The following is a 23,261-nucleotide window of genomic DNA, read 5'->3' as shown; positions in this document are numbered from 1 at the left end:
TCTGTGCCTTAGTCCTTTCTTCAGGGAGTTTTGCTGTCTAGTTTAGGAAATACAAATGGCAATAAATTAAACAGATTTAATTCTTTCTGATATTTAGTCAACACTTCTTTGGCCTATAATTCAAAAGTAAGAAGCAAAAAATAAAATGAAGTTCTGTGCTCTGCTAAGGCTGAAACAGGTTTCACATGGAGGTTGGACAGGCGTGTGGACTCCACAGACAGGTTTCCTTTGGCCTACAGCATTTTTTTTTTTTTTTTTTTTTTTTGGCTGCATTGGGTCTTAGTTGCTGCACATGGGATCTTCATTGTGGCATGTGGGCTTGTTGCCCTGTGGCATGTCTTGCCTGGGAAATCCCATGGACAGAGGAGCCTGGTGGGATACAGTCCATGGGGTCACAAGAGTAGGATATGACTGAGGGTCTAAACTACCACCATTGTGGGGATCTTAGTTCCCCAATCAGGAATACACCCTGTGTCCCCTGTGTTGGAAGGCGAATTCAACCACTGGATAACCAGGGAAGTCCCTGCCTACAGTATTTTAAAGTGAAAAGTGAAAGTAAAGTCACTCAGTGTCCAACTCTGCGACCCCATAGACTGTAGCCTACCAGGCTCCTCTCTCCATGGGATTCCCCAGGCAAGAGTACTGGAGTGGGTTGCCATTTCCTTCTCCAGGGGGTCTTCCCAACCCAGGGATCGATCCCAGGTCTGTTACATTCCAGGCAGAGGCTTTAACCTCTGAGCCACCAGGGAAGCACCTCCCCCACCCCTACCCCAGACTTAGTGTTTCCATTTAAACCTTTAGGTGACCAATTAGAATGAAGGGACTGTACTCCCTTTAATGGGATGCTTGCTCTTACCTCACGGCCCTCCTGTTTGCCCAGCCTCACTCAGTCCTGTCATCTGGTTGTCCTCCTGTGATTGTGTTTGTCTAAGAATCATCTCAGCAGGTTTTCATTTTGAGTCTAAATATGCTTGGGACTGGCTGGCTGTGAGTCTGATCTCTGGGTGTGGGGCTGGGTGATTCTAGCATGTGGCAGGTGAGATCATAGCCCTAGCTGTGAACACATCTTTGTTACAGGATTCACAGGGAGCGTGCCCTCTCAAGAGTGGGGACTTGTCTCAGTAACTTCTTATTTTCCCTGTCTCTGGAATACTTGGTAGTGGGTACTTTAAATGCTTGTAACGTAAATGAATAAATTATATTTTAATTTTGGTATTTATTTGACCTTTAAATTTTGGGCTTTCCTGGTGACTCAGTGGTAGAGAATCTGCCTGCAATGCAAGAGATGTGGATTTAATCCCTGGGTCAGGAAGATCCCCTGGAGAAGGGAATGGCTACCCACTCCAGTATTCTTGCCTGGAAAATTCCATGGACAAAGCAGCTTGGTAGGCTACAGTCCATGGGGTTGCAAAAGAGTCAGACATAACTTAGCAACTAACACTTTTTCACTTTTACTGACCTTTAAAAGGTTAAATGTACTTGAACACTTTTCCTAATTCAGATGTGTAGGTTTTTAAAAAAGTTTTCTTTGGTAACACATTCCTATGGTTTTTAAGGATGAATATATAAAAGGAATACAGTGAAAAGTCTCCTTCCCACTTCTGTTCTTTATCTGACCAGCACCTCATGCTCTCTCCCATGGAAGTATAAACAAAAGCAAATACATATTCTTATTTTTCCTCTCTTTTATTCAAAAGGTAGCATACTAAAAATAATGCTCTGCCTTATGCCTCCTTTGCTCTTTAAAAAAAATTATTTACTTATTTAATTTTTGGCTGCACTAGATCTTTGTTGCTGCGCACAGGCTTTGTGTAGTTGCGGCACGCGGGGACTACTCTCTAATTGCTGTGCACAGACTTCCATTGTGGTGGCTTCTCTTGTTAAGGAGCACCAGGCTCTAGAGCGTGGGTTCAGTCATTGTGGCGCACAGGCTTGGTTGCTCTGTGGCATGTGGGACCTTCTGGACCAGGGATTGAACCTATGTTTTCTGTGCTGGCAGGCAGATTCTTTACCACTTGGACCACCAGGAAAATCTTGCCTTGCTTACTCTTGACACGTCTTAAAGATCTTATGTTAGTAAAGAGCTTCCTTCTCCTCCTTTTTTGGTTGTTTTACTGGTTGTTGAAAAATATGTTTAATTGTTTAGACATATTATAGTTTATTTAGGAAGTCACCTCATTGAAAGACACTTGGATTTTCCTAGGCATTTGTTATTGCAAACAGTGCTACAGTTAGTACCTTTGTTTAAGTCATTTCATACACACGCACACACACACGAATGTGCAAAGTATATTTCTATGGTAAATTCTCCAAGTGGAATTGTTATGTCAAAGGATATATGCATATGTAATTTAGATACATGTTACTTAATTTTCATCTGTAAGGGTTGTAGTTTAATTAATTATTAATGAAAACTAATACTAGTGTTTGAAAACACTGTTTTAAGAAAATTTTATAGTCTCTTTGCTGAGTTAGCGTAGTTACATTATAGATTATATGAATTTTGGTAAGAGTGATAAGATTGTTCTAGATCTTTGTTCTGCTACTGACCCCAAGGGATTCTCAGACTCATGTGCTAAATGAACATCGACTATATAATAATGTTTCACTCATACATACTATATATTTCAAGTGTATGTAGATGCTATTGTATAATAAAGTGCCAATTCTCTTAATACTATGACTATTTGAATATTTTATAATAAAAATACTCTTTATCTTACAGACATCCCTTCGAGGACCAGCCTCCCACCACCATTCAGAAATTATAAATATGGTAACCAATTTTTCTTATTCTTTTAAAACATATAATTTCACATTAGTTTTATTTTGAAGTGAATTTAAATTTGGTTTTCAAAAATGAGTTTGCAACCTGTATATAAAAACCAATATGGAAGTTCTTTAAAAATATAGGAATTCTAGCATATCGTTAAAGTAAACACTACTTGTGTCATCAAGTGGCCTATTTATGAGGAATAGCATGTTTGGAAAACTATTTGAAATGAATTTCTTTGTCAGGTAGTCAGAAAAGGAGAAATGATTAAAGACAGGGAATTAAAAGAAGAGATTTAACATTTTAGATGTCAATAACTTGAGTATGCTGGCTTCCCTGGTGCCTCAGTGGTAAAGAATTTATATGCCAATGTAGGAGCTGCTGCTGCTGCTGCTAAGTCGCTTCAGTCGTGTCTGACTCTGTGAGATCCCAGAGATGGCAGCCCACCAGGCTCCCCTGTCCCTGGGATTCTCCAGGCAAGAACAGTGGAGTGGGTTGCCATTTCCTTCTCCAATGCATGAAAGTGAAAAGTGAAAGTGAAGTCGCTCAGTCGTGTCCGACTCCTTGAGACTCCATGGACTGCAGCCTCACAGGCTCCTTCGTCCATGGGATTTTCCAGGCAAGAGTACTGAAGTGGGTTGCCATTGCCTTCTCCAGCCAACACAGGAGAGGCAGATTCAATCCTTGGGTCAGGAAGATCCCCCGGAGAAGGAAATGGCAACTCACTCCAGCATTCTTGCCTGGGAAATCCCATGGACAGAGGAGCTTGGTGGGCGATAGTCCATAGGGCTTTTAGCACATGAGTCGGACTCTACTTAGCTGACTAAACAACAGCAGCAACTTGAGCGTGTTACATAGTAATTTTGTATGTTGCAATTATTGACTTTAAAATGTAGTAATAAGTGAAGAAGCTAGGTTTCATTATTCATTATAAAGATGGTACAGTTATTAATCTTCAGGATAGTGACACTCACTAAACTTTGGATTTGAGACTTCACTTGAGAATTACAATGCACCTAATAAATATTTCTGTTAATTGGTGCAGACATTTTAAAGCATAAATTTTTAATTACCCTAGATCATTTCTGGAGTGGTTTTTAATTCTGCTGCCATTTGTTAGAGCAACTTATGACATAAAATACTTTGAAATCACAATCTTCACCGTGTGTATGCATTTTAATATTCAGAGACTAATTGCGAGGTCACAAGGGGTAGTCAAGCAGAAGTTAGAGGCACTGAGTCGAAAGTACTTTGATTTATTGGACTTAAAGAATTTACATACTAAATATTGAATAAGAGAAAGAAATAAAAAGCATGATTAAGTAATTATGAAACTTTTCAGTTCTGTCTTTCACGGCTTTCAAAGTGTCAAGCCTTGAAATAACAACCTTAAACTTGAATCTGCTTACAGATACCACTTCAGATTAGCATAGTTACATGTGGGTACCCTTTTTTACATGCTGTGGATATGTATTCAAACTATGTTCCATGGAAATTATTTTGAAAGATAAGTTTTAGACAATGAAATTATCAAAATATCTGGGTACTAATCATCATGATGGTAAATAATGTATTCCTTCAATTTTTCCCTTTGTTGGTATTTGTATATTTAGGTGTGATATTGGGTACATATATTAGTTTGTTAATAGGTGGAGTATCTTCTTGTATTGATTCTTTTATCATTTTATAGTGTCTTTCTTTCTTTATGGCCTTTGTTAAAAAGTCTGTTTTGTCTGACATGAGTATTTTGCCACCCCTGCTTTCTTATCCTTTTTGTTTGCATAAAATATCTTTAAAAATCTTTTTTTATTTATTAGTTGAATTATACTTAATTTATAATTTTTGTTATATAACAAAGTGACTCATATGTATGTATGTATGTATGTACGTATGTGTGTGTATGTATTCTTTTTCATTATGATTTATCCCAGAACATTGAATATAATTTCCTGTGCTATACAATAGGACCTTGTTGTCCATCCATTCTATATGTAATTTTTGCATCTACAAAACCCAAGATTGCCGGGAGAAATGTCAATAACCTCAGATATGCAGATGACACCACCCTTATGGCAGAAAGTGAAGAGGAAGTAAAGAGCCTCTTGATGGTGAAAGAGGAGAGGGAAAAACTAGCTTAAAACTAAACATTCAAAAAACAAAGATCATGGCATCTGGTCCCATCACTTCATGGCAAATAGATGGGGAAACAATGGAAACAGCGAGAGACTTTATTTTCTTGAGCCCCCAAATCACTGCAGATGGTGGCTGCAGCCATGAAATTAAAAGATTCTTGCTCCTTCAAAGAAAAGCTATGACAAACCTAGACAGCATATTAAAAAGCAGAGACATTACTTTGCCAACAAAGGTCTGTCTAGTCAAAGCTATGGTTTTTCCAGTAGTCATGTATGGATGTCAGAGTTGGACCATAAAGAAGGCTGAGTGCTGAAGAATCGATGCTTTTGAACTGTAGTGTTAGAGAAGGCTCTTGAGAATCCCTTGGACTTCAAGGAGATCAAACCAGTCAATCCTAAAGAAAATCAACCGTAAATATTCATTGAAAGGACTGATGCTGAAGCTCCAATATTTTGGCCACTTGAAGTGAAGAGCTGACTCATTAGAAAAGACCCTGATGCTGGGAAAGATTGAAGGCAGGAGGAGAAAGGGATGACAGAGGATAAGATGGTTGGATGGCATCACTGACTCAATGGGTGTGAGTTTGAGCAAGCTCCAGGAGATGGTGAAGGACAGGGAAGCCTGGTGTGCTGCAGTCCATGGGGTCACAAGAGTGGGACGCAACTGAGTGACTGAACAACAGCAAATCCAAAATTCCCAGTCTGTCCCTTCCCACTGCTCTTGGCAACCACAGATCTGTTCTCTGTGTTTTTGAGTCTTTGTTTCTGTTTTGTGGATTCGTTCCTGTCATATTTAGATTCCACATTAAAGTGATATTGTATGCTATTTGTCTTTCTGACTTACTTCACTTAGCATGATAATCTCTGGTTGCATCCATGTTGCTAGAAACGGCATTGTTTTCCTCATTTTTATGACTGAGTAGTGTTCCATTGCATATATGTACCACATCTTATTTATCCCTTCCTCTGGAGATCCAACCAGTCCATTCTGAAGGAGATCAGCCCTGGAATTTCTTTGGAAGTAATGATGCTAAGGCTGAAGCTCCAGTACTTTGGCCACCTCATGCGAAGAGTTGACTCATTGGAAAAGACTCTGATGCTGGGAGGGATCGGGGGCAGGAGGAGAAGGGGACGACCGAGTATGAGATGGCTGGATGGCATCACTGACTCGATGGACGTGAGTCTGAGTGAACTCCAGGAGTTGGTGATGGACAGGGAGGGCTGGCGTGCTGCGATTCATGGGGTCACAGAGTCGGACACGACTGAGCGACTGAACTGAACTGAACTGTTAATAGACATTTAGGTTGTTTCCATGTCTTGACTATTGTGAACAGTGCTGCTATGATCATAGGAGTGCATGTATCATTTTGAATTATAGTTTTGTCCACATATATACACAAGAGTGGGAATGTTGGATCATATGGTAACTCTAGTTTTAGTTCTTTAAGGAAATTCCATAGTGTTCTCTATAGTAACTACACCAATTTACATTTCCACAAACAGTGTAGGAGGGTTCCTTTTTCCCCACACCCTCTCCAGCATTTGTTATTTGTAGACTTTTTAATGATGGTCACTGTGACTGGTGTGAGGTGGTACCTCATTGTAGTTTTGATTTGCATTTCTCTAATAATTAGCAATGTTGAACATCTTTTCACGTGCTTATTGGTCATCTCTTGTCTTCTCTGGAGAAATACCTGTTTAGATCTGCTCATTTTTTGATTGGGTTTGTTGTCATTGTTGTATGAGCTGCTTGTATATTTTGGAAACTAAGCCCTTGTGGGTCGTATCACCTGCAATATTTTATCCCTTTATGTAAGCTGTCTTTTGTTTTGTTTATGGTTTCTTTGGCTGTGCAAAAGCTTGTAAGTTTGATTAGGTCCCATTTATTTTTCTATTGCCTCTTTCCTTGGGAGACCAACCTAGACCAACCTAGACAGCAACCTATGACCAACCTAGACAGCATATTAAAAAGCAGAGATATTACTTTGCTGACAAAGATCTGTCTAATCAAAGCTATGGTTTTCCCGGTAGTCATGTATCGATGTGAGAGTTGGACTATAAAGAAAGCTGAGTGCCGAAGAATTGATGCTTTTGAACTGTGGTGCTGGAGAAGACTCTTGAGAGTTCCTTGGACCGCAAGTAGATCAAACCAGTCAATCCTAAAGGAAATCAGTTCTGAATATTCATTGGAAGGACTGATGCTGAAGCTGAAACTCCAATACTTTGGCCACCTGATGTGAAGGACTGACTCATTGAAAAAGACTCTGATACTGGGAAAGATTGAGGGTAGGAGGAGAAGGGGATGACGGAGGATGAGATGGTTGGATGGCATCACCGACTCGATGGACATGAGTTTGAGCAAGCTCCGGGAGTTGGTGATGGATAGGGAAACCTGGCATGCTGTCGCCAAGAGTCAGACATGACTGAGTGACTGAACTGAGCTTGGGAGACTGACCTAAGAAAATATTGGTACGATTTATATCAGAAAATGTTTTGTCTGTGTTCTCTTCTAGGAGTATTATGGTGTCTTGTCTTATGTTTATGTCTTTAAGCCATTTTGAGTTTATTTTTGTGCATGTTGTAGGGATGTGTTCTGACTTTAGTGATTTACATGTGGCAAAATCACTTGCTAAAGAGACTTTCCCCTTTTATACTGTTGCCGCTTTGTCAGAGATTAATTGACTGTATGTGTGGTTTTATTTCTGGGCTCTCTGTTATGTTCCATTGATCTGTATGTCTGTTTTTGCCCCAGTACCGCACTGTTTTGATTACTGTAGCTTTGTAGTATTGTTAATATTATAGTACCAGTCGACTCCTTCCCGAAGTTTGGGGGGGTTTGCCTTCTGATTTGTTTTTTCCCTCAGGAGTGCTCTGGCAGTTGTGGTCTTTTATAGCGCTATGCATGAATCTTCCCTATTCCCTCACTCTCAATGTATGTGTGCCCTTCACCCTAAAGCGGGTCTCTTGTAGGCAACATATGGTAAGCTGTTGCTTTATTATCCAGTCTGTCACTCTGAGTCTTTTGATTGGAGCATTTAGTTAATTGATAATTAAGGTAATTATTGCCAGATATGTTTTTATTGCCATTTAAACCTCGTTTTGCAGTTGATTTTGTGCTTTTTCCTTGTTCCTTTTTCTTTTACCATGGTGGTAGATAATGTATCTTTCTTATTAGTCCACCTTATTAACATCCACTTGTCCTCTTATTTCTATACTACTCAGATGAATTGGCAGAAAAATGAACACATTTACCTGTGAGGAAATTAGAGAACCACCATGGTTTTGGTAGAATTCTGGTGACTGCGTTTGGCTCTCTAACAATCTGCCGCTTTGATTTTGACAAGAAACGCTGAAGTGTTCCTTGCTCACCTGTCCTTGTCCTGCTGTATTGCTACACTCTCTGTGGGACTGAACACGCTGGGTGTTGGGGAGTGGAAAGGGCACAGAGTCAGATTTCACTTTTGTTGGTTGCCATCTCTGTGTCCTTGGACAAAGGTCCAGTCTCTCTGCCAAGCTGCCAAGAGTCAGAGATTTCTCAGAGCCCTGCCTCCCATTTAATTGGCATCTGCATCTATTACTGATTTACCCTGGCCAGATGGTGTGTTCTTAAAGCACAGGGGATGTTGTCTTATTTTTAAATTCTTTTTGTTTAGGCATGGTGTATGTGTGCAGTGAATGTTTGTTGTTGTGCAATGTGAGGCTGCTAATTCTGTTTGTTTCTAAGGCTGTGTGAGATTACATTAAACAATGTGAACACATTAAATACTCTGCAAATGTAAATCTTCTTGTAAATCTTATTTTTATCTTTATGAGGTTGTTTTCCTCAAGAAATCTGCACTAAGGAAACAATACCTGCAGAAGTTGTTTCTGTTAATAATTAAAAAAAAATTTTTTTTTTTAAGAAGTAAAAACAAGTGAAAAAGATGATTTAACAAGGGAAGGGGCATTTCTTTTCTTCCCAATTCTTACCAATTTCTGTTGGAGAGAAAAATTTGGTAAAAGTTTATGTTCAAAGCATTTCTTTTTCTGCTAAAAAAAATGTTGCCTCCTTATTGTGGGGTTGCAGAGCATATTAAAGCAAAGATATTTCTAACTTAAAGAGTTACTAGCAAAATATATAGAACATGATGATACTTGGAGAGGTCAGTATGCAATTTTCCAGGTCGATTATAACTGACTTTAATCAAGGTCCTTTTGTTTAAAAAAAAAAAAAAAAGCAACTACTATTGGCTTCTCTAACTTGTCTCTAGTAACAAACAATATATATTTATAGTGAGAAAAAGAGTGTAATAGGTAACTCAGTATAATAGATAATTCAAAAGTCACATTTGTTTGTTTTCTTGTGTACATACATTGTAAGCTTATTTTTAGCCATTGTGACCTATTTTATGTCATAAATGTGTATATTTCACTTAGGTTAGATTGATTTTTATAAGATGACCTTATATTAAAAATCGTAATAGGCAATTGAAAGTTTGCTATTTAAAATAATGAGCATTTCAGAGTGCCTGTTCTTAACTAAATAGGTACCCTAATTCATCTTTATTATTAGAACATAGTTAAATCAAGGTTTTTTTTTTTTTTCTTTAACACAGTCTTTCATTTCACTGAAATTCCTTGTTGAATCAAATAGCATGATTGATAGAAATGAATTTTAGCTTAAGGTTAAGAGTTTATTCAGATGTAATAATATATGTAACTATAGTAAATTAATTAAATGGCTAGGTAAAACTGAGTGGAGAATTAGTAACTTTCTGAATTTAAACCTGTTGAATGCTATGTTTGTTATATAATTAAGAACTGATTATTGCCCAGTTAGAAATACCCAATGTAGAGAAACTACTTACTGGAAAAACACAGTGTAGCCTGACTTCAAGATAAACAGATTAAGGAGTGAAGGAGAGATTGAATAAAGCAGATTAGATGGTGTGAGCCTGTGCAGTATTTGGAAACCAGGAGACAGATATTGGTAGTCTTTGGGTATTAGCAGCCTTGATCAGATTACCAGTGCATCCTTGATGGTGTTTAAATTCTGAGACTGGTAGCAACTTGTTGCTATGATCATTTGACCTCCTGTCACTGAATCCCTTCTGAGAGATTAGTAGAAAAATAGTAGTAGTAGACATTAACAAAGACAGACTTTTTAAAAAACCTTATTTGCTAATCTTAGCATTTAAGGACTCTAACAAACAAGATAGAGTCATGTCATTCAGCTGTCTTCTAAGGGAAAAAGGGCTAGTTGACTACAGGTTATGGTACAAATACAGCTCTATTTGTCAAAGGCCAGGGCTTTAAAATATTTTATACAGTGATCTGTAATTTGAATAATATGCAAATGTAATATTTCTTTTACTGCATATTAGATTTTTAAGTGAACCTGATCATAAGGCAGGGACCCAGATTTCTCACTTTCCTAGCTGCCACCCTCCCCAGCTCACCACACGCCTCATCTCACTTTGTGTATGTGTGCACTCTCTTGTGTCTGACTTTGTGACCCCATGGGTTGCAGCCCACCAGGCCCCTCTGTCCGTGGGATTTTCCAGGCGAGAATACTGGAGAGGGTGTCATTTCCTTCTCCAGGGGATCTTCCCGACCCAGGGATCGAACCCTCATCTCTTGTGTCTCCTTCATTGGTAGATCGTTTACCACTAGCGCCACCAGGGAAGCCTTTTAATCTCACTTCAATAAGTTTGAAATGAAGCTTTAGAATAATTTTAGTAAAAAGACAACTTTTTTTTTTCTTTCAGATAAACTGAAGATTGTTCATCAAGCACATAAATCAAAGGTATGTTTCATATGGATAGTATCTGGCACATAGCAGGTAATCAGTTTTGGTTGACTTAGTGAATAAATGAATGAACATGTGTACTTCTAAGATATTTTTTATTATAGTAGCATTTTTCATTTTGAATTTACCCTTTAAATAGGCTTTTATCCATTAAAAGAAAAAAAAAAACACCTCTAAATTGTATTCCTGTTGGTAATAGATTCTTTTTTAAAAAAGTGTTAATTAAAAAAAAAAGGTTGTTAATATATTGAGTTGACCAAAAAATTTGTTCGGGTTTTTTTGGTGCAGAAAAACTTGAATGAACTTTTCGGTCAACCCAGTATATCAAGCAAATGTTTAACAAGCATAAAACTTGTTGAAATAAATTCAGCTTACAAATAAAGGAAATCAAATATTATATTTAGTCCAATTTCTTTGATTTTCTTATTTCTATACCAGAAGAGGGCATTATGAAAATAACGTGTTTTCTCTCATTTGACTCTCTCTGTATGTTAAGGCCCTGTACTGTGGCTCTCAGAAACAGGCCTACTAGTTTCACAGAGGACATTGGCTGCCCCAAAGAGGACTGCTTAGTTATGTGTTTATAGTATGTTTACATTTCCGTCTTCATACTTTTTATAGAACAATGTTTTTATGTTTGCATCTCATGTAGATAGACCAGAGTGATCTTTTTTCTTGAATCTCAGTGACCTCGTATAGACTTCTCATTAAAACAATAATCTCTTCTATTATAGAAACTACTCAAGGATAAGGGACTGTATTTTATTCCTCATATTTCCAATACCTAGCACAATGCCTCATTCAAAGGAGTGTTTCCTAACAATTTTTGAAGGAAGTATTTATTTATGGATTCACTTAATTTCATTCTCTTTGCTATTCATAGATGATGCCCCCCATAAACTCAGTCAGCTTTCAAATAAACGTATAACAAGAGATCATAAAGAGGATGGTATTAGGATATGTCTGTTGACTGTGGATTAGTAACTCAATTTTTTTTTTCCCCCTGTGGCTTAAAACAACACACATTTACTGTCTTACAGTTCTGGAGGTCAGAAATCTGAAATCAGTTTCCCTGGGCTAAAATCAAGCTGGTTCTTTCCAGTAACTTTATTTTTCTATACCAAGGACTATGTATACAAATTTGACAGGATCCAATTGTCAAATGCTTTGAAATTTGGTGCTTGTGTATGTCTGCGACTATGGTATGGAGTCTTTACTTTGTATGGACGCTAGAATTGTATCTGGTCACAGACTCCATCCATTTTCTCTTGTCCAAGCCAGGACTGTTTTTAGGCTTGTCCTTAAAATGTGGAGAGTAGGAATCTTGATCTTATTGTAGAAAGAAAATAAATGAAGTTAAAATGAAACAATAGGCTCTTTAAAAAGGTTGTCATCCTCCATTTAGTGTTGCATTTATATCATAGCTTGCTCATATGCTCATGTTTGCTAAAAGGGAATAATAAGTAGAGTATTCCTTTATCCTAATGAAGACCTAGTTCATAATATTCAGATTAATCAGTATTATATTTTAAAAAATCAGAAAGTTTTCCTGCTATAGTTGGAAATATCTTAGAATTGTTTCTTATATTTAAAACATATGTTCCATCTTGGCACATTAGAGTTGTGAAATTAGAGCCCATTTTTCAGTTGAGCAATGTATTTACTTAAAGATTCTCCAAACAAATTGAGTCACTGAGGATGTTTCTGGAATCTGGCTTTATAAACTTTTCATCTAAATTATAGAGATTCTAGTTGAGATTGTTGTTATTTAGTTGCTAAGTTGTGTCCAACTCTTTTGCGACTCTGTGGACTGCAGCCCCGCCAGGCTCCTCTGTCCATGGGATTTCCCAGGTAAGAATCCTGGAGTGGGTTGCCATTTCCTTCTCCAGGGGATCTTCCAGACCCAGGTATGGAACCCATGTCTCCTGCTCAGGGGTTCTGTACCCCTGAGCCACCAGGGAAACCCAGTTAAGAGATAATTCTTCAGATTTCCTCTTTAACTTTTGTAAGGAAGGAGTCAATATATTTTTAGAGATACAGTTTTAAGACTTAAAACTTTTACCCACATGTTCCTCCTTTGTGCCTTTTCCAACTGCCAGCCGTGGTTCTCGTTTTTGCATGTGCGTCTACTTCCCATTTACAAGGCCTGTAGACATCACTGGCCCAGCCTGTCGGTTCTCTAACCCTGCTGTAATTTTTGTCTACTTCCTTAGCCAAAGGGAGAAACTTCCAACTAACTCCTGTATCTTAATGAACTTGTTCACAAAAGGCATGTTCCCCATTTCCCCAAATTTCTAGGTTTAGACTTTCTTAATTGAAATTAGGTGTCCACAGAAATTTGGTGCCATCACCACAATAAAAAAGTGACTGGATACCTTCCCACCAAGCCTCCTGTTTGGATGATGAGCTCAGTGTTTCTTGAATGAATCAGTAGTCCAGTGCAAGTAATTATTATAGTATGGTTTATTTTGGCAAGAAAATGTACTTGTGTGTCTATGTGTGTAGTATGGAGTATAATCAGTAGGCTACTTGTAAAGTCATAATAATTCCTATCAAAAAGATTTGAAAGAAAAACCCCAATTTCTGTCTTACATTTTGTGAGTTTGGAAACTGGATAGCTATCCTTGGTAAAAGTTTATGAAAGGAAGAAGTCATACCCTGTAGTAAACTTTGTAAGAAATATGCAAGATCTTTAAGAAGAAAACTTTAAAATTGCAGAGAGGTTATTTGGTTGTCCAGACTCATTGAGCTGAACTTCTCTTAAGAACTATCTGCTATCTTTATATGAAATTCCACCTTAATTTAACAAAAAAGAAAAGCATGCAAAGAGGGATATAAGATGAGATTTAAGTGGAAATGTAAAGGTTATTTGGACGGGAAGAGGCAACAGTATGAAGATGTCAGTTCTTTCATAGTTAATTTACAAATTTAATCCCACCCAAATAAAATTCTAGTAACAGTGGTGTGTGTATATATATTTGTGTATGTGTGTGTGTGTGGTGTGTATATAAAAGCTAAAGAAACTGATTATAAAACTAACATGCAAAAGATAAATAATGAAGAATAGTCAGAAGAAAGAGAAATGAAAGTGACTAACCCTGGCACATTAAGACATATGGTAAAACTATAGTAATTAAAACAGTATGGTACTGTCACATGAACTTTTAGTTCAAAGACACAGGATCAGAAGTCCAAAAATAGACCCAATTATATATGGAAATTTAGTATATAGTGAATATTGCATTTCAAATTTATGGAGAAAATATGGAGGATTCAGTAAATGTTACTGGAACAACTAAAAAACAGTTAAATTGAATCCATATCCTTTTCCTTATGCCAAAATAAATACTCAAATAAGTCTAAGATGAAACCCATAGGTAAGGATAGAGATTAACTAGGTTAACATGAGTGGATAATTTGTTCAAGTTGGGTGTTAGGTACATGAAGGGTTCATTGTACTATCCTGCATACATTTTATGTTTGAAATACTCTGTGATTAGAAGTTTAAAAGATGAAGTTAATTAAAATATTTTAAGGAAACATGGGATTTTAAAGTAACCTTACACTGAAGGTCTTTTTAAATATGATAGAAAAATAAAAGATTGATACATTTTCCTTTATTCATTCAGCAGACATTCCCCACCTTCTTTAAAAAAAAAGGGCTCTAGAAGGAAAATGAAGGAACAAAGGAAAACTGGGAGATTTTCTAACTTGTATTACAGAAAAGACCTAATTTTCTTAGTGAAAAGTGACTGTTAGTTACTCAGTTGTATCTGACTCTTTGTGACTGACGTGGGTAGCCATTCACCATATGAGCCTTCAAGGAAGCCTGGTTTTCTTAGAATGTAACAATATTCCACAATTCCATTTAAAAATTATCCAACAAGTTTATTAAAAAATAGAAACTATTCACACCTTTGAATGAAGTCGCTCAGTCATGTCCGACTCTTTGCGACCCCGTGGACTGTAGCCTACCAGGCTCTTCCGTCCATGGGATTCTCCAGGCAAGAATACTGGAGTGGGTTGCCATTTCCTTCTCCAGGGGATCTTCCCAATCCAGGGATCGAACCCAGGTCTCCCGCAGTGCAGGCAGACGCTTTAACCTCTCAGCCTTTATTCACAGCCAAATAAATATAAATTACTCTTCTTGGGGGCTTCTTTGGTAGCTCAGTAGGTAGAGAATCTGCCTGCAGTGCAGCAGACCCAGGTTCAATCCCTGGGTCAGGAAGATGCCCTGGAGCAGAAAATGGCAGCCCACTTCAGTATTCTTTCCTGGAAAATCCTATGGATAGAGGAACATGGAGGGCTACAGTCCAGGGGTCACAAGAGTTGGACACAACTTAGTGACTAAACCACCACAACACTATTCTTAATCTACATTTGCTAGGTTGGCAATATCAAAATCTTTCGATAATACACTGTGCTGGTGAGGGTATGGGAAACAGGGACTCTCCGTGATGGGTGAAGTGAAGTGAAGTTGCGGAGTCGTGTCCGACTTTGCGACCCCATGGACTGTAGCCCCCCAGGCTCCTCCATCCATGGAATTTTCTAGGCAGAATACTGGAGTGAATTGCCATTTCCTTCTCCAGGGGATCTTCCCAACCCAGGGATCGAACCCAGGTCTCCTGCATTGCAGGCAGATGCTTTACCATCTGAGCCACCAGGGAATCCCAGTGATGGGTAGTGGTGGTATAAATGGGTACTGCTTCTTTGGAGAGTAATTTGGAAATATCTGTCAAAATAAAAATTGTACTTCCTCTCTGACCAAACAGTTCTAGGAATTTATCTTACAGACAAAACTTGTACATATACCAAATGATACATGGACAAGGACATTTGATGCAGGACTGTAGGATAGGAGATAGGAAACAACCTGAATGTCCATCAGTAGGGACAGAGAGAGTGTTAATCCTTCCATTGGAATATACTGCAGCCTTGATAAATTATGATGCAGCTCTTAAACTGATTTTGAATGATTTTAAGATATTTAATTTTGTATTGTGGTATAGCTGATAAACAATATTGTGATAGTTTCAGGTGAACAGCTAAGGGACTCAGCCATATATATACATGTATCCATTCTCTCCCAAACCCTGCTCCCATCTAGGCTGCCACATGACATTGAGCAGAGCTGCGTGTGCTATACAGTAGGTCCTTGTTGGTTATCCACTTTAAATATAGCAGTGTGTACATGTCCATCCCAAACTCCCTAACTATCCTTTCCCCCAGAAACCGTAAGTTTGTTCTCTAAGTCTGAGTCTTTTTTTGTAAGTCTTGTTTTGTAAGTTCAGTTGTATCCGAATGACTTTAAGATATTTAAAGAGAAGTTATAATACAGCATATACCATGCCACCATTTGTGTGAAAAAGTTTATAGGCACATCTCTGCCTGCATGTACATGTACAGCAACAGTCTCTGGAAGGTACAAGGACAGTCTCTGGAAGGATGCATAAGAATTAGTACAAATTCTCTGGAGGAGAGGTGGGTAGCTGGGTGGAGGAGGGAGGAGCCCACATCTCATTCTGTCCACATGTACTTGGAGAATTTTGTCTTGTGAGTATGTATTGCCTATTCTAAAATGATTTTTTCGGTAAAGTTTTTCCCCCCTTTTAATCTGTGCACGTTTAAGCCCCTGTGCTCTTTCTAGTGCGTAAAGCTGTGGAGCATGCCTCCCAGGGTGGCTCTTTTGACTGCTGAGAAGGCCTTTCTTTTGAGCCTCCCTCTCAGCCATATTCTGGAAAGAGAATCTGGTACTAAACAACTGCGTTCTGGTTGACAGGTGGTACTGTGTGCCCAGTGAGTGCTCACTACTAGGTGCTGTTTAGAGGCAGGATCAACATTTATGATGTTTAAGTGGATTTGTGAGTAGCATTGGAGAGCAAACTTTCCCTAAATCACAAAGAGAAATGTTAGTTAACAGGACTTGGGACCAAGTGTTTATTAGCTGGAGCAGGGTTTTTAAATACATGAGCTTTCAGTGAAGGCAAACTTGCTTCTCTCAGAAGTCAGACTGGTCAAAACTGGATCTGTTGCAGGAAGAGGGACACCTACCAGGACCCAAGACTGAGCTCTGGTCTAAGACTGGGAGATGAATTGTCCGAGGAGACACACCTGCTGACACAGCAAGAGGCTTTACTGGGAAGGGCTCCCGGGTGAAGAGCAGGAGGGTAAGGGGGCCCAGGGGCACTGCTCTGCCATGTGGCCTGCAGTCCCAGGTTCTGTGGTGATGAGATTAGCTTCTGGGCTGTCTCTGGCCAGCCATTCTCACTCAGGGTCCTTCCTGGTGGAGCAAGCATTGTTCAGCCAAGATGGATTCCAGTGAGAAGGATTCTGGGAGATTGGTAGGACATGTGGCATCTCCTTTTGACCTTTCCCAAATCCTTCCAGTTGGTAGTGGCTTGTTAGTTCTGTTTTCCTTACTAAGATCTGCTGTTGTAAAATCACGCAAATGGTTACTGTAGTGCCTGACCAGGGTGGGCGGTTTCCGTCAGTGTTTCCACTGACAGAACCTTAGTCCCCTGATCACATTCTCAGCCTGTGTGCTAACCTCTCTGAATCCTCCTGGGGTATTGTGAGGATGAGATGATGATGAAACAGAACACTGACAGCTGACACTGCTCCCTATGTGACTGACACTGCACTGGGGGTTTTATATACTACATCTCTCTTCATCCTCACCACATGGCAGTAAGAAGATGCGTTGCTACCCCTACTTTTTTTTTTTTCTTAAGGCTATGTAATTTATTGAGACCACACAGCTGGATATTTGTGGAACCTGAATTTTAACCCAGCTCTAGCACAAAAGCTCTGTGTTCTAGCCCTGTCTCCATAGTGCTTTATGTAGTGTATATTTAGGAAGCACTCACTATGTACATGTTCACTGCTTTCCGTACAGCGATGGGAGCAAAATGTGACTTGGATTATTGCTGTGACCCAAAGTAACAATTCATTTGTCTTTGAGGAATCTCACCAAATGTGAAACTAATAAAAGTACTGGTAAAAAGTGGATTTTTTTTTCTTTCTAGACAAATGAACTTGTGTTGAGTTTGGAAGACGATGACAGACTCCTGTTAGAAGAAGATAGCACCCTGAAAGCAGCTGGAATTGGTGAGAAAGTGTGTGTGTGTGTGTGTGCATGTGGGGCTGGAGGGGGCACTGTCTTTCCCGGCCTGGCTGGTGATGTCTGGCTGATTATATTCAGATAACTTAATGCAAAGTAAATGCTACCCTTGGTGCTCTTTACACTACCTGATAGTTATTTAGAGGGGAAGGACAAGAATGATGTACATTCAGATCGTTTGACTGAGGGCAGTAGATATCTGCTTTCCCAGCATTCAACATGCAAATAGTTCTTTCCAGAAAGTATGCTCAGAATTCTGCTGAGGGTTATTTTAAGTGATTGACAGGTTATTACTCACTTAATAACCTACTTACTCATATCAGCTTCATTTGAGCTGATAGTTTAAGAGAAAAGGGCCCGGTAGAAGTATCGTGGAATAATGAAGTGAGATGTTGTTTGTATAACAAGCAGCGTGGTTTCTGACAGTTATCCAAATCACTGTGAGCCAACCAAGTCATGGAATTTCAAATAGGAGCGTATGGTATGCAGTTGAAAAATTGCCTGATTTAACCTTTCCATTTGGAATATGCATGCAGTTTTGTTTTAAAGAAATGCTGTGTGACATGTGTTGTGACCATTAGATGTCACTGTAATTCTACTTACACGTATACTTAGAGATGATGTGGTAGTACAGCGAAGGTTTTGAGAGAAATGTGAGCAGTTGAAGGCATTATGCCTCTGACATAATGAAGCAGCACAAATCACACTTACTTTCTAATTTTTTATATGCACTGGTTGAGGGACACTCCAAGGTCCATGGGGTTGCTATGAGGTCACTAAGAGTCGGGCACGACTGAGCGACTTCCCTTTCACTTTTCACTTTCATGCATTGGAGAAGGAAATGGCAGCCCACTCCAGTGTTCTTGCCTGGAGAATCCCAGGGACAGAGAAGCCTAGTGGGCTGCTGTCTATGGCGCTGCACAGCGTCGGACATGGCTGAAGTGACTTGGCAGTAGCAACGTCCATGAAGTCCATGTTAGGAATCCTTACATTTTTTTGACAGGTGTTTTATTTTCACATCTGTCAGGAAGTCATTTTTAAATGACACATGTGGTTGAAGTGGATTCCTGACATCTCTAACTTAGATATCATTTTGAATGCCATGTTATATAATCTCAGACTTGTTTTCTGTGTCTAAGTCTATACTCTTGGCTAGATTTAGTGTCTTTCCATATTGTGACTAAGATTGATTGCTGTTATCTGAAAAAACAATGTTTAATTTGGCATTTATTTCTTCTTAATTTGGTGCTTATTTTATTACAGCAAGTAGCACTTAACTGCTTATTAAGTGTAAAACTGTACTTAGTATAACAGACTGGTATTGATACGGGCCGGAGAAGGCAGTGGCACCCCACTCCAGTACTCTTGCCTGGACAATCCCATGGATGGAGGAGCCTGGTAGGCTGCAGTCCATGGGGTCACTAAGAGTCAGACACGACTGAGCGTCTTCACTTTGACTTTTCACTTTCATGCATTGGGAAGGAAATGGCAACCCACTCCAGTATTCTTGCCTGGAGAATCCCAGGGATAGCGGAGCCTGGTGGGCTGCCGTCTGTGGGGTCGCACAGAGTCAGACACGACTGAAGCAACTTAGCAGCAGCAGAAGCATTGATACAGAAATTGACAGCTCCATGGAAAAGACTGGAAAATTCAAAAACCAACTAAAAGCAGTTTCATGGTATGAAAAAATTTTGACATCTCAAATAAGTGGAGAAAAGAATGAATTAGCCAGAAACTGTTGGGTCCATTGCCAAAACATTTGAGAAAATAAAACTTAAGTTCTTAGTCTTTATTCTAAAATAAATTGTATATAGATTAAATGTTTGCAGTGTAAAAAAGGTTTTAGGTAAAATGTAGGTCAGTAGTTTCATAATCTTGGGGAGAAGAGCTTTCTAGGCATGCCCTTGAAGCCAGAAGCCATAAAGCAGGGAGAAATGATAGATTTGACCACATAAACAGAGTTAAAAGGAGAAGCAATAAATTGTGAAAAAATATTTGCAGCATATATGACAAAGAAAGCCTGACTTTATAAAGAGGTCTTATAATTAGCACAAAAAAGAGAAATAAACTACTGATAGAAGAAATAGCTCAGAGAAGGCGACGGCAGCCCACTCCAGTACTCTTACCTGGAAAATCCCATGGACAGAGGAGCCTGGTAGGCTGTGGTCCATGGGGTTGCGAAGAGTCGGACACGACTGAGCAACTTCCCTTTCGCTTTTCACTTTCATGCATTGGAGAAGGAAATGGCAACCCACTCCAGTGTTCTTGCCTGGAGAATCCCAGGGACGGGGGAGCCTGGTGGGCTGCTGTCTATGGGGTCACACAGAGTCGGACATGACTGAAGTGACTTAGCAGCAGCAGCAGAAGAAGAAATAGCTAACATAAAAAATAGTTCAGCCCTATTAGTAATGAGAGCAATATACATGAAAATAGAGACTAAATTTTATGTACTTTACTACTCTAGTGATTAAGAATTAGAGGCTGAAGTCAGAGTGCTTGGGTTAGCAGCTTGACTGCCACGTACTGTCTGGGTGACCTTAGACAAGCAATAATTTAAGACTAGCAGACACAAAGAACAGTGGTTGTATCTGAAGGAATGTTAGAAAATGGATGTTCCCTTGTACTACTGTTGGGAAGGTGTATTACCTCTACCTTTGTTGATCAATTTGACCAGTAAGACTTTCTCAACCTTACTAAGTAATTTGCTGTCATATCGATTACCAGGCCAACAGAAAAATGCTTCCTCAACTCTGTGACTCCTCCAAGGTTGTGATACACGTTCAGAAGTGTTATCTCTCACCTTCCTGGTTTGAGATTCATTGATGTAGAGCTTTATTGAATGGAAATAGAAAATGTATTGTGTGATACCATTGTTATTTTTAAATGTATGTATTTACATGTCTGTATATGTATATGAGGACTTCCCTGGTGGCTCAGATGGTAAAGCGTCTGTCTACAATGCGGGAGACCTGGGTTCGACCCCTGGGTTGGGAAGATCCCCTGGAGAAGGAAATGGCAATCCCCTCCAGCACTATTGCCTGGAAAATCCCATGGACAGAAGAGCCTAGTAGGCTGCAGTCCATGGGGTCGCAAAGAGTCGGACACGATTGAGCGACTTCACTTTCACTTTCTTCCATATGTATATGAAGAAGAGACCATATACTAAAATTATAGAAATGGTTTCCCTGGCTGGTGGCATTGCTAGCAATTTTTTTTTTTCCCTTTTTTCTCCATTTTATCTAGTTGTTCTTGTAATTTAAACTTTCTTGTGTAATTTACATGTATTGCTTATAAAGTAAGGGCCCAATTTTAAGGAATCAACTCCTAAATTTAGGGAAAATTGGTTTGAATGATGGCTCTGTATCTGTGACCTTCTGGAAGCCATTTAGACTCTCTGAACTTCTACTTTGATTTCTGTAAAATGAAACAGAAATAATAAACCTATTTCAGAGGGTTGTCATAGGGTTAAGTAAAAGAATGTATATGAAAGCATCTGGAGCAATGCATGTAAACGCCCTCAAAAACACTTCATTTTATTTGGAAACCATTTTGGAGAAAGCAATTGGCAAATGTTTTGAATTTGTTAAAATCTCAAGTTGTTGGTTTAATTGTCATCAATTTCAGACTTATATAACAAACCACCTATAAAGGTATAAATCAAATCACTTTTTTTTTTTTTTGGTCATTCTTGTTTTAAGGCGATATAGATCTTCGATCAGAATCGGATCGTTTTCATGGGTTCTCCACTGGTTTCAGATTACTTCAAACTGTTCTCATGCCCTGGCAAGTCTGTAGCTCTGGTTGAGGGTGTCTTCCATCCCTGTTGGGAGCAACCCCCTCTTCTGCATGTTCCCCTTTGTTGCTGAGAGCAGTGTTTCTGTACCCTTGAGAACAAGCCACAGTTACTACTCATGGGGAAGGAGGTGATGGCCCCTGGAGAGCAACAAAAAATTCTAAGTGGGAGTAGAGTTGTAAAAGCAGTACTTGAAATGTGTGATTTTTCTAGGGAATTTTCCCTCCCTTGGTGCTGTGCCTGGTTAGGTTTTTAACAGGTTTTAGGAGAAAAATTCTAAGTCATCGCTTTCTCCCTTCTTACCACTTGATCTTGCTGTAGAGCTGTCACTCTGCCATCACAGCCAGTTGCCATGGGAATAAGGCCAGTGTAACAAATGTATCATTATGACTTTTCTGTAAAAATCATGAAAGGAAAAGAGACTGTAAGGGGGGGAATTAGGGGAACAAACTGGTTTGAAGATTTCTTTTCTCACCAAGAAATTCTCTAGCCTTTTATCTACATTGCAGATCCCAATTGTATATTCTACGCTTGACATCAGGGGAGGTTTTTGCTTGTGGATTTAGTCCTAAAATACATCAATAAAAAGATTTGTTTTGTGGAAGAAGGAAGAAGGCCTTACCTAGAATTGTTGTTTATAATTTAAAGATCTTGTTGTTAACAGTTGTAGTTTTATGGACTAATTCCCCTAGGTAATAAATTTTCATGTTAAATATTTTTGGGGTTATATTTTATCTCTTTGATTTTGCTGGATTCTACTATTGCTATCTTTTGAATCATCTCCGGTTTAGGAAAGAAACTGAGATAGGGTAACTCTTCTAAAGTCAGTTATGTTTTACTGGAAATATTTTAGAGCAAGACACAGTCTGGCAAACTCTAAGTGCTCACCTCTGGGAAGAGTCCGCATCAGGCCACATCTTGTACTAACTCCCCAGCTCCCTTGTGGCTTGTTTCCACTTTGTGTGTCACTCCTCTATTGTCTGCCCACAGCCGAAACCCAGTCTTGGTGCCCGGCACCTCTCGGTGACCTTGGCTAAGCAGCTCAGATTGTAGGCTTCCTTGGCTCCACTTCTTTATCAGGCTCATATATGATTAGTGTTTCCTGAAGGTTTGAGTCCCTTTCCCATTCTCTTTTTAGGTAGTAATATCTTGGGGGCACACATGCTTTCCTGCTTTGACAGTGTGTTTAACTGGTTGTTCATGTTAACATCATAGCAGTGATGATCTGGAACTTGCTAAAATAGGTGGTAGGCCCAGGGAATTTGGGATCCCAGAGAAAGAAGATCAGAAGGAACCTTCCAGACATGATTCTTGCCTTTTTGCACTCCCCTCGGGCTTCCCTGGTAGCTCAGATGTAAAGAATATGCCCGCCAATGCAGGAGACACGGGTTTGATCCCTTGGTCAGGAAGATCCCTTGGAGAAGGGAATGGCAACCTGTTCTAGTATTTTTGTCTGGAGAATTCCATGACCGAGAAACCTGGAGGGCTACAGTCCATGGGGTCACAAAGAGTCGGACACGACTGAGCAACTAACACTTTCACTTTGCATGCTGATATGGAAATCACAGTGTCCGGTCTATCAAAGGTCAGATTTATCTCTATATTTGTTTTCTCCAAACTATAGTTTGAAATCTTTCTCAACCAGCTTGAAAATG

General features: G+C 39.2%; 1 protein-coding gene across 4 annotated transcripts in view; it reads left to right on the top strand.

Annotated features, from left to right (window-relative positions):
* The window catches only part of C2H2orf76 (chromosome 2 C2orf76 homolog), a 116,478-nt gene that overhangs the window by 89,798 nt on the left and 3,419 nt on the right, over positions 1 to 23,261 (top strand). For all 4 annotated transcript variants that reach the window (XM_052662540.1, XM_052662563.1, XM_052662549.1 and 1 more), the window contains exons 4-6: positions 2,726 to 2,776; positions 10,653 to 10,690; positions 17,719 to 17,800. In XM_052662540.1, the coding sequence (XP_052518500.1) occupies positions 2,726 to 2,776; positions 10,653 to 10,690; positions 17,719 to 17,800 (171 nt within the window). The remainder of the gene's footprint in view (positions 1 to 2,725; positions 2,777 to 10,652; positions 10,691 to 17,718; positions 17,801 to 23,261) is intronic.

The sequence above is a fragment of the Budorcas taxicolor genome, chromosome 2 (assembly GCF_023091745.1).
Source record: "Budorcas taxicolor isolate Tak-1 chromosome 2, Takin1.1, whole genome shotgun sequence".
Taxonomy (NCBI): domain Eukaryota; kingdom Metazoa; phylum Chordata; class Mammalia; order Artiodactyla; family Bovidae; genus Budorcas; species Budorcas taxicolor.
The sequence above is the reverse complement of the archived record's forward strand: the minus strand, read 5'-3'. Positions and strand labels throughout refer to the sequence as shown.